Source organism: Conger conger, chromosome 4 (genome assembly GCF_963514075.1).
Source record: "Conger conger chromosome 4, fConCon1.1, whole genome shotgun sequence".
NCBI classification, from domain to species: Eukaryota; Metazoa; Chordata; class Actinopteri; order Anguilliformes; family Congridae; genus Conger; species Conger conger.
Window position 1 is genome coordinate 29,390,275 of NC_083763.1, and position 11,771 is coordinate 29,402,045.

General features: G+C 38.3%; 1 protein-coding gene across 1 annotated transcript in view; it reads left to right on the forward strand.

The window, feature by feature from the left end:
- The window catches only part of myo3a (myosin IIIA), a 98,342-nt gene extending 88,603 nt beyond the window's left edge, over positions 1 to 9,739 (forward strand). The window contains exons 31-34 of the mRNA XM_061237726.1: positions 2,228 to 2,319; positions 3,245 to 3,285; positions 8,951 to 9,133; positions 9,345 to 9,739. Of these exons, the coding sequence (XP_061093710.1) occupies positions 2,228 to 2,319; positions 3,245 to 3,285; positions 8,951 to 9,133; positions 9,345 to 9,453 (425 nt within the window). The 3' untranslated portion in view covers positions 9,454 to 9,739. The remainder of the gene's footprint in view (positions 1 to 2,227; positions 2,320 to 3,244; positions 3,286 to 8,950; positions 9,134 to 9,344) is intronic.
- Positions 9,740 to 11,771: the final 2,032 nt, after the last annotated feature.

An 11,771-nucleotide genomic window follows, 5' to 3' on the forward strand; every position in this document is an offset into this window, starting at 1 on the left:
TTAGCTAATGAGCTAATTTTCATCTGTAGTCCCAGTTTGGAGCAGGAATGCTTAGCTTTCATTTTTTTCTTCATTTGTCACCATTTTCTGCTGCTGATAATTTTATCAGCGGAGGGCCCATTTTCTCTTGTGGCATCTGATATTATCAAAACCAGGGATGTCGAGTTGGCAAGAAGGGAAGGGCTTTTTCCTGCAAGTGATATGACATTCTGAAATTGTTCAGCAGATGTGTTTTTCATTTGATTTTTAGATTACGCAGGTAATTGCTTTGGTGTCTTGGATCACGGGCAGGAGGAATGCTGCCGGTTGAAGTTCACCGTCTTCATGTCGCATGTCAAATTACTGTGGCAGTTGAGGGTCCTTTATCAGAAGTTTGTGGTGTCCGAGGGGATTGTAATTATAGTGTCAGTTGCAATTATCTTCATTCGAAAGTAAAATGACAGCTTCAACTTCATAAGCCATGACAGAAGGTTATTCTGGAACTACTGGTTGGTTCTGTTGCCATTCTGCATGGTTTTGTCTGTGACCTTTCTTTAATGTTTGTTGAAAATGATTTCAGAATAACCTTTGTTTACTCTCTGACAGATGCCTAACAGTAAAATGGTGTTATGTAAATCAGATTGCCCGAAGAAACTTGAAATGTTATTTTGAATGGCAGTGCTGCAATCCTGTCTTTTTCTATATATCTTGACAGACTGATTGTACTTAATCCAATGCTGTTTGTGAGTGAGTGAGTTTGTGTGTTCTAGTGTAATAATAATTATTACAACCATAATCCATCATTTGCAGTATTCTCTCCAACAAAAACATTGATTGCACTTTGAATGGCAATAATGGCATAATTATTTATGCCAAGATGCCATTAAATAATAATTGCATTTCATTAGAAGTGCTGTAGCAATTATAACCATTAATGTTTGAATTTCAAATAGCATTTATTCCTCTGAGCAGTTCAATATTACAGTGACCTTTTAAGAGTCACGTCCAATAAGTATGACAAACCTTTTTTTCCTGTAGCCAATTAGCGTTTTTCTACATTGATGAATGGTCTTTAACATCCAGTGCCTTGTGTGTGCAGTGGAGCAAGAAATAGTTTAAAAATATGTTTGTAATCTTAAAGGCATCATTCATAATGAATTTATTGTGAAACAAAATCAAAAAGGACTTTTGTACCTAAATATGCATCATATTAAATATTGTTATTTTATTAAATCCTTTGAATTTGTTTGCAATGGGATATTTAACTGATCGATGATTTCAAATTTGTTGTTTTGGCTCGGAATGAAATAAATGCTCATTAACTGAACAGAATTTTCAGTAGTGAACAGAATTACTATACTATATTGAATGGGAGGGTAAATTATTTTCATGGCTGATATGTTTAAGAATGTTTGTTTGCATTTGTGCATTAGATTTAGAATTATACTTATGTGGCAGTTTTCAATACATTTGCAGCATTTTCTGTTATGAAATAAAAGGAAAACATACACTGTTCATGCTGTGGTAAATGTTTTTTTTTTTTTTACTGTAGAACTGCAAGAGATTACTCTAACGCTGAACAATTTTCCAATTGAAAGCTCTATGAGTTGTTGGTCATAATCAGAAACCGTTTGACAAAAGACTTCTGATGTTCCTGTATTCGCCATTTTCTGAAGACGGTGGTTACACAGCCCATTGCTTTCTTGTTCCACAATACACTCTCTGTGTATTGTACAATGGAAAGCCATTTTAAAGAGCATGTCACAAAACCCATTTTCTGGAACTGCTTTTCAAAATAACAGGGAACTTTCAGGAAAAAAAACTGACCGTTCCTTTCATCCAAACATGAATTGCGAAATAAACTTTTGAGAAAATTGAGTCAGAGGTCACAATGTTCTTATTTAATCTTCCATTATTATTTTTCTTTTTCTTTGTGTACATTACCACACTGCAAAATAAAATAAGTGAATTAGTGTGTTACAAAAGTTTTTTCAAAAAGTATATTGAGACTTAAAATCTTATTTCTTTGACTTTTTCATAAATAAGACAAAAATGAAACATTTCATTGATTCATTTCAAGATTTGCAAATGGGGTAAGAAAATGTCACTTGTCAAGCAAACAGTAAAGCTAATATGTTCAATGTGAGAGAAAAAATATCTTAAGAACTAATACAAGACTAAAACAGTTGCTCAGACTTTTCTGCATTGCAGACCTTTGATGTCCATGTTTTTCCTTTCCTTCTTTCAGATGATCAGAAACAGACCAGGACGCCACGCAGAACACAGCAGCCAAAAACCCTCAATACACCTGAAGACTCAACTTACTACAATCTGATTCATGTGAGTTTCCACAGCACCTTGTGCTATTATCGCAATCTTCAGGTTATTGTATGACTGTGTGTATTCTATGTTTTATATACATTAAAGAAGAATTAATCTTCATAGTGCTGATGCAATTTTTGGACTTATACAACTTGCACACTACATGTTAGTATATGGTTTTGCACTGAATGGTACTTTCTGTTATTTAAGTAAGAGAAACAACAAAATGGAATCACTATTTGAGTCTCAGTTGTCTTTGGTTCAATATTTATTCAAAAAAGGTGTCTGGTTTTGCATTTTACTGTAGGTTTTACTGGTTTTTTACTAATCCAGGCTGCCAATAACACTGTAGACCAACCCAATGTGCAATGTCAGACAGCACTGCATCTGAACTCAATGCAAATTGCAGTGTCTGCAGTACCAGCTGTACAGCTGTCCTCTAAGTGCACAAGAAAAACAGTTGTACGGTGTAATTGTGGGATTTGGTCCTTCCAGATAGTATACAAAACTTGCACACTACATGTTAGTATATGGTTTTGTACTGGATGGTACTTTCTGTTATTTTCAAGTACGAGAAACAACAAAATGGAGTCATTAGCACTGCATCTGAACTCAATGCAAATTGCAGTGTCTGCCGTACCAGCTGTACAGCTGTCCTCTAAGTGCACTAGAATGTAAAAAGAATCCTGAAGCTTTAGGTACTTCTCAATGAGAATGTAAAAGGAATGAGTGTATGGAAACAGAATTAATATTTTATTTACCTGGAAAGTATACTGTATGATGCTATTTGGCATAATAAATGACCATCTTCCGACAAATGTTCTGCTGCTCAGTGTTTGTGAAAACAGTAATATTTTGAAATCCAATGTGGACATACATCTGCACACATCTTGTATGAAATCATGTATGATTGTCTATCATCAAATTGTCTGTGCATTTGCAGAGATCAGTCCAGGATGAGAAAAGGAGGCCCAGGAATAAAAGGTAAATTGATGTGGGTCTTTCAGGATTACTGAAAGTTTTACCTGTTTCTATACATGGAGTGAGCAAGGACTTCAGTCTAAGAACCAGCATCACAGACACGCATTTATCTGTCTGTCACAGAGAAATTAAAATGATTAAATTTTGCCCACAGAACTGCCACTTACTGGATGTTTTATTATTATATCCTGTAAGCTTTAGAGACTGTATGGCAGCTGCTTTTGAACTGCGGGAATCTCCACGTGTGACACCATGCCATGGTCAAAGTCACTAAACCTGAAAAAATGGGTTCGAAGTGGTCCTCAACTGACTGACTAACGAAGAACGAACAATGCACATTTCACGTGCATTTATGGACAAGAGTTCTCTCCTATAAACATCAAAACCTCTTCGCCATTCCTGAATTCTTCATACAGTATATTGAGTTGCAGCTACATGATTCCAAGGTGTCCAGGTGCACCGTATACTGAGTGTATATGGCCTTACCGTGAATCACTAGCTAGTACACCTACAGTGCACTCTATAGTGTTTGGGACAAAGACCCATCATTTATTTATTTGCCCCTGCACTCCACAATTTGAGATTTGTAATACAATATATATATGCAAAGGATATGCAACAAGATACGAAACATGACAACTTTCATTTACGTAATATTGATGTGTCCTAAAGATTATGGTGCCCTGAAATGGGGGGACTATGTAAACACTGCTGTAATTCCTACCTGGTAAAACCAAAATGTATAAAAATACCCTTTATAAAGAGGCAAATAAATAAATGATGGGTGTTTGTCCCAAACATTATGGAGGTCACAGTGTATAAAGAGCAAATGCTAAAGATAAACTGCTTTCATTGTAAAAAACAGTAAATATCCTATATTGCAATCAAATAACCAGGCAAACCGCTAAAATAAAATAAAAGAATAAAGGGATCTCAATACAAATCGCCCACGCCCACATCCATTCAGATTCCCCAGTCAGACCACCTGAGTGTCTGTCTATAGCCTGACCACTGAGTTAGGCACATACGCTTGCCTTGGATAAAAAAGGCCCTGTAATCTGATTCAGTAAGACACATTTATCTTACAGAATAAAGATTAAATAAATCTCTTATGCTAATAAATGCAATTCCTGCTACTCACCAGGGCAGCATATGGATAGTAGATGATGCATTAATTGGCTTTAGCCTGCAGTGCAGAGTGATGCATTTAACAACAAGACAATAAACCAACCATTTGTCTGTCATATCAAGCTGATCTTTAGGCCTATTCAAGTTCAAAAGTTTTGACAGTGAAACCGGGGCGATTTATAACAGGGAGAAAATACCATTAGGCCTATGACAGCCAACCACCAACTTATTTACGTAATGTCCTTTCATTTGCAGTCATACTTCATTGAATGTCTTATAAGTTTTAGTGCACCTTGATATTTGCATTAGCTGTGTACACTTGTCCTCCAGATGACAGCTTCACAGTGCAGTCATGATCCTATGGAAATCATTCATTTGTACTGGAGGGGGATTTGGGTTAATAACATTAAGTGGCTGCGCTTTTTGGGACCAAATAACCAAAATGCATTTTGTCATTATAAAAGCCATTATGTAGGCTCTAGCCTATACAGGAGTGTGCAAAAACCCTTTTACTATTCATATCAAGTGACCTCTAACTCGTACAACATTAAGTATGACACATTTATTCAAATCTTAAAGCAAGATTACTTTTTATTTTACAAGTCTTTCAATTCTCGATTTTAGAATTTTTCCCCATTCTTCCTGGCAGCTCAGTCATAACAAAACCTTCCAAAACCTTCATCTGTCTTTCCTGGAGGTACTTTGTGTTTGATTTGGTTTGGATCATTGTCTTGCTGGAATAACCCACCTCTCTTAAACTTCAATGTCTGGACTGACCTTTGATCATTAGCCTCTAGAATTTCTTGATATTTGGTGGAATCCATTCTTCCTTCCGCTCGCACAATATTTCCTCTGCCACCAGTTGGCAAGGTGTACTTCTCTACAAAGGCTAAACCCTTTTTTCTCCAAACTTACCTTCTTTGGTGGTGGCCAAAAAGTTCAATTTTGGTTTTGTCAGTCCAAAGCACATTGTTCCAAAAGGCTTCAGGCTTCTCAATGTTTTCTTTTGCACACTTCAGATGCTTAATTTTGTGTTGAGGTCGTTCTTTCTGGCGGCTCTGTAGGTCCTTGTTGCTTTAAGTATGTTGTATTGTCGTCCTGTGCGCAGTTATACATGTGTTTGCTACTCTTTTTTGCAGCTCTTTTGCAGTGATGTGTGGGTCCTTCTGAGCATTTCTCACCAGGTCTCGGGCCATTCTGTCTGAAGTCTTTTTTGGTCTTCCAGACCTTGCCTTGGCTTCAACTGTTCCATTTATCTTCCATTTTCTAATAATGTTTCTGACAGTGGAAATAGGAAGTTTGAAACATTCAGAGAGTATTTGTAGCCCTCTCCTTCAAGGTGGAAATTAACCATCATCATTCTGAAATCCTTGGACAATTGTTTAGAGGAACCCATGGTTGTTAACACCAGACATAACAGCCACTGCAGTTGGATACTTTAGAAGGCATGGAGTTACTTCAGAATAAAAAGTTCAGCCCTGGGATTATACTCACCTGACTCATTGAAGCCATAACGAGTAAATCACCAGGTGTCTGGACCATTCTAATCTAAGAAACAAAAAGAGTTACTAAGAAAAGACATTCCCGAACTTTTGCACGGGGCCTTTTCCTTTTTTTTATCATTTATAAACAGAAAAAAATGAAAATACATAATATATTCAACTATACATAATGTGCCTAGATAACCACAGTTGCATTTACTCAAAAATGGAGTTGTATTATGTTTTAGCTAAGCTAACTAAATTTACCCAAATGCCACAGTTGAAGCCAAGCTAAGAGTTAAAAGATCTGTGCAAGATGCCAGTCACTAGGAGCAAGACTTCAGGCTCCGCCAGCCAGCCTGAAAAATGTGAATGCATGTATGTGTGTGTGTGTGTCTGTGTGCGTGTTTGCGTATGTGTCTGCATCGGTCTGTCTCTGCCTCAAGGTGAGCTACCTCAACAAAAGATGATGAAGGGTCTCGCAAAGACCCGGCCGAGTGACAGAGGTGTCGGCAGAGGGGGAAGAGAAGGATATGTTATTACAGTGGTTCAGAAAGGGACCGGGGCACTAGTGCAGTCAGTCACAGGCATAGATTTCCCAACATCCAGGGCGATAATTTGTTATCGGATAAATAAAATCTGGCGGTAGAAGATGGTAGTTTACATGCATCATTAAGGAGGAGAAGGTCATCTGAGAGATAGGATCCCCGGCTGTTGTTGACAGCAAAGCGGGGCGGGTGCGGGGAACCACGGCGACAGCGTCTGTCCAAACGTTTTCCATTCTCATGTGCACCCACCGCCTCAGGCTACAGAGCAGAGCCTCAGGCAAGAAGAAGTCAAGCCGAATGTTAAATGTCTAGCCGAAAACACACTGCAATGAGGTAAAACCTGAACAACTTTGAAATGCTATTTAAACAACAGCATTATAGCATAAAGCCTGAAAGCACATAAATGTGAATCACTGTCTGTTCCTCTGACAGGAGCCAGTATCTCATGACAGATCATTGTGGTCAGTTGGAGAATTAGCTGACTAACATACTTGTGTCAACAAGAGTGTTCTGCTTTTAGAAAAAGAAGTGATTGAGTTGCCTTTCAGCAAACATGATGTTCCAGGAAATGGCAGTGTTTGGTTAGATCTCCAAGTGACGGCTAATCAGCGATTCCAATTCTATAATTTCATTTTTAAATCCGAACATTACGAGTAAGCAACACTTTTATATTCTACAGTAAGTAGGATAGGCTTAATTGTACACATCTCTCATACAGAATTGAGGAGGAACACTATCTGTTCTATATAGATGCATGTGTACCTTTATTATGAAGTAACAAAGATCTGTGATCTGTGACCTAAAATGGTTTTATTATTTTAGCTGTATTAGGTTTGTTTCCTAATTCGCAGCTTGCATACTCTAACTTGTGCCTAGGTCTCCATTGGACAGTCTGCTTTGTCTTTGTTGAGACATTAACCAAAGATGTTGCATTTAAACCACAGAAAAAGAACATGAAATCGCTAACAGACCAGTGGGGGAAGGGGGTTTGTGATATTGCCACATTTCAGATAATCTGAATTGAGTGATATAATACCTTTGGAAGTCTGGTAGACAGATTGGAAGCAATGGGGCTTGCAAGTAGCATAGATTACTTTTTTATTATGTAACGCAGCCAATGGGCCTAAAGAAGAGTTGGAAAAAACACAAATGGGAAAGTTTCCATCCTAGTCCATCAGAGAAGAATGACTGGCTCTTTCAACCCTTGTAAGCATGGGAGAGGTCTACTAGCAAGCCTGGGTGAGCGGGGTCAAGTGAAAGGGAGCACCTCATCATCGTTCTGTGCTGTAGTTCAGTTGTCCTCACACCTGCTCCTGGATAGCCGCAGGGTGTGCTGGTTTTTGTTGTTACCTGCCACTTAGTTGACAAATTAAAGCAGTTAATTACACAGTTAACTCACCTCTCCTGGTTCCTTTTGTCTGAATTGGTTGCTGATATTAAGGCGAAAGCAAAGGCCAGCACACCCTGCGGCTCTCCAGGACCAGGAGTGAGGACCACTGTTGTAGATCCTCCCTATCCCAGTGTCTTTGCCCCCAATGCCAACTGCACAGTAAAATAGTCAGTGTTAAATCAGCTCTTACTTTGTACATATGGTTCCAACTGGACTCTCTTAGAGTTGAACACTGTGTGGAATCAAGGAATTCAGCTATATATTTAACACTGCTGCAGGATTCATAAAAAAGAAGCATTCTGACAGAATGCTAGGCGAGAAGGCTTTGAGCCAAGTTGGCTCGCCCTGTTCTGCTCTTGTTGAGGAGACATTACTTCCCCTGACCACACTGATCCCGAGTGTGGGCCTGCCGCTCTGCTCGCATGACAGCAGTTTAGCAATTCCTTGTTTATGTGCTAAAAGAAGACCAGAACAAAAATGTAGCCCCTGTCTTTGTATAGCTTCTTGAACTGTGTTCTCATAGATTGATGTGTCGAGTTTTCATATGTAACCTTTAACATTTCTTATATTTTCAAAACACATGCATGTAGGTACAGTACTGTGCAAGAGTCTTAGGCAAAATAATACAAGCAAAGCAAAGATACTTTAAAAAATAATGAAATTGGCAGTTTATTATTAGTTCATTATTGAAAAATCCTCTAGAAAGAGCTGTGAACAGTTTCAAATGCATCAAGGATTTTGACCACCCTTTGATTTAATAAAAATAAAGAAATAAAAAATAGACTTTTGCACAGTGTATATCCCTATTTTCAAACAGCCATTGCAGATTATTGCAGACTAATCAGAAACAATTGAGAGGAAGGAACAGCTGAACTGTCCAATTACTTTTAGTCCCCTAAAATAGAGGGAATATGTATAAAAAGGGATGTAATTTGACATGGCTGTAAATACCCTCAAGTTAAAGGTGACAGTCTGCACTTTAACCTCATATTAATTGTTTCATTCCAAATCCAGTGTGCTGGAGTACAGAGCCGAAAGAACAGAAATTGTACCACTGTCCAAATACTTACGGACTGTGCTGTACAGGTATGTCAGTTTTTCTTTATGTTTTTTGCCATTAGTCCAGGGAAACTCGAGGACATGGATGACCCATACTACCAGGGCCTCACCACCAGCAAGTCCTCTGGGAGCATCAACAGTGACAGGAGAGCCTCCACTACCAGGAGGGAGTCCAGCACCAAGAAGTCATCCACTGAGAGGCCAGCCTCTGAGCCGGACTTGCCCAAACGTCCCGTAGACAAAAGGTGCACGTTCCCTGAGCTGCAAGACAGACACGGTTTCTGACCACAGGGAAGATGGACATTTCCTCTGGTTGTTTCAAATGAAAATACTAAGACACCCAGTGGTATGCAACTATGGGAGATAATTAGGACATTTCAGTCTTCGTCGGCCATTTTTTCTTTCCCTCCCACTTTGTTTTGCAATCTCACATAAAATGTACCACTTTGTTTGCAGGAACTCGTTACCCAGAATGCCCTCGACTGAGAGCCAGGCTGAGGACAACCCTTATGACTACAGAAAACTCCTCAGGAAGACATCCCAGAGACGGAGGCTCGTAACGTAAAGGAACACAGTACTCATCTGTCCGGAGGGGTTAAAGATGCAAAAGCAATATTAGCCTGGTCTGGGGGTTGTGAGTCATTGGCGTGTGTGTGTGAAGTCTCAATGTTAGATCCCCTCAGTTGCAGGTTTAGATGAACATGGAGATTGCGGACATGTGTTAGAGACTGAGAGGAGCATATGAGTGTATGCCCTAGGGATGCACTGATTAATCAGCCAATGATCAATATTGGTTGATAAAACGAAAGATTTGCCAACAGCAAAAATAACCGATGGTCAGCTAAAATTATATCCTGTCAGTCAAATAAAATATTGTTTATTTGTAATCCAAGACTTGGTTTTCATTTGCCTGTCAGATACAAAATAATTGTACTTTGTTTTCCATATTCAGTGTTTCCCCTATAATTGTACAGGTCTGGTGGGCTGCCGGATGAAAAAGCCCCTTTATATATATTTATATATGAATATATCAAAATATCAAGGCCAGGGATCCTCAAATCAAAAATTCCTCAAATTTTCTCCTGGGTAATTAACTGAACAATTAGTGCTACTGATTGGCCCGACTATCACACCTGACTCCCAGGTAAAGGAAGAGTGGAAAACCATTCAGTTCACAGCCCTCTGGGACCGTGATTTGATGATCCCTGATATAGGCTATTCATTTGTAAATCAATAATCATTTACAATTGGAAGACTGCTGGGCGCTGTTCCGGAAAATGATACAACCTCTATGTGTTGTTGCCTATGGTTGCCTAGGAAACTTGAATGCCTGTCATTGATGTCAGTCCCAGTGGAGTGGAGAGGACAAAATGGCTTAAGTTACTTCATCTTCATTTATTGTTCTCTTTCTGATATATTTTCTTGTGGAACCGCAATGTCACTGTATATTACACTGTCACTGTCAACCTAACATTACCACATTATATGGAGATGGTTGAATGATATGTTACCTCGGTAACCTGACATAATCCATCAACTCTATCAATAATCAACTAGCAGCTAGTATTACAAAGAAACTGCCACTTCCTACAATTAGCACTGTTGAACTGTGAACATTAACTATTAATGTTGTGATTGATCAATATGAACAAATTTGTATGCCCTATAATGATGCCCCCGATAGCTAATATTAACGTTTTCCCTATGTTCACGATGTGGTAATATTTTGCAAAGGTCAAAGGATTGTTAACATTAATGCACTAGGTACTGTACATAAAGCCTTGGTAAATCTGCAAAGTAATACCAAGTGTGTCCCTATTTTCCCCTCCATTGGCAATGCTTCAGAAATATATAACCCGAACAACTCGCTGGAACTGGCAATTTAATCTAATGTAAATTTATTCGATTTCAGATATTTTTTATTGAATGTTCTTTGTCACTGAAGTTTGTAACATTGTTAAAGATGCTCTATGCAATTGTGTTGATTCTAACGTGGCATAGCTCATGCAGCTTATTTTTATTCTATAAATGCAGTTTATTTTACCCTCTTCTTGTGATCATTTTGTTGCAAGTCTTGAATATACAGAGCAAACAGAGTTGCATATAAATCGCAGACTGTCGGCTGCACCACCTGACTCTGCAAACATGTCATCCTGCATGTTTGCTTGTCTGTTTCGGGGTTGTTCCAGTATACTATGCCACCAGACCTGAAAAACTTTCTAGGGGAAACACTGATATTTCAGGAATGCACTTACAAGTGGACCAAAGCATTTTAAGTTGGACGAATGTTTATTTTTTTCACTTTGTTGCATTATTTTAAGGTGTGTAATTGAAATTGTGTTTTTTAGATTGGCAAGACTTTAAAAAGTTGGATGTAAAATACACATGAAAGCAGAACTGCAGAACAATCAGTTTAAGGCATCGCTATTGGCATCGGTATCGGTGGATGCTTTCCCCAAATAATCGGAAATCAGTATTGGTCAAAAATTGTCATATCGGTACATCCCTAGTATGCACAATGCAGAAACACACAGCTATAAAAAAAAAATTCACTTCATTATGTTCATATGTTTGGTTTCAGGTTCAGCTGAAATATGTTTGCTCTTTAACAAAAATGTTTGCATTTACAACTTTAAGTATAATACTGGAATATTTTTAATTACTTACTAAGTATAATGAAGCCCATTCCAACAGAATGTACTTTTTAAAATTGAAATGCACAATGTAGGGAAAAGGTCACAATATATAAAATCTGGATTTATTCTGAACGCTGTTTAAAACAATTAATACTCAACACAAATCTGTGCACATTTGTTAAGCATGGTCGGTCATGTGGATTCAGCAGTGTGAATGCAAGAATTTGTATTGTGATGCAAATTAATT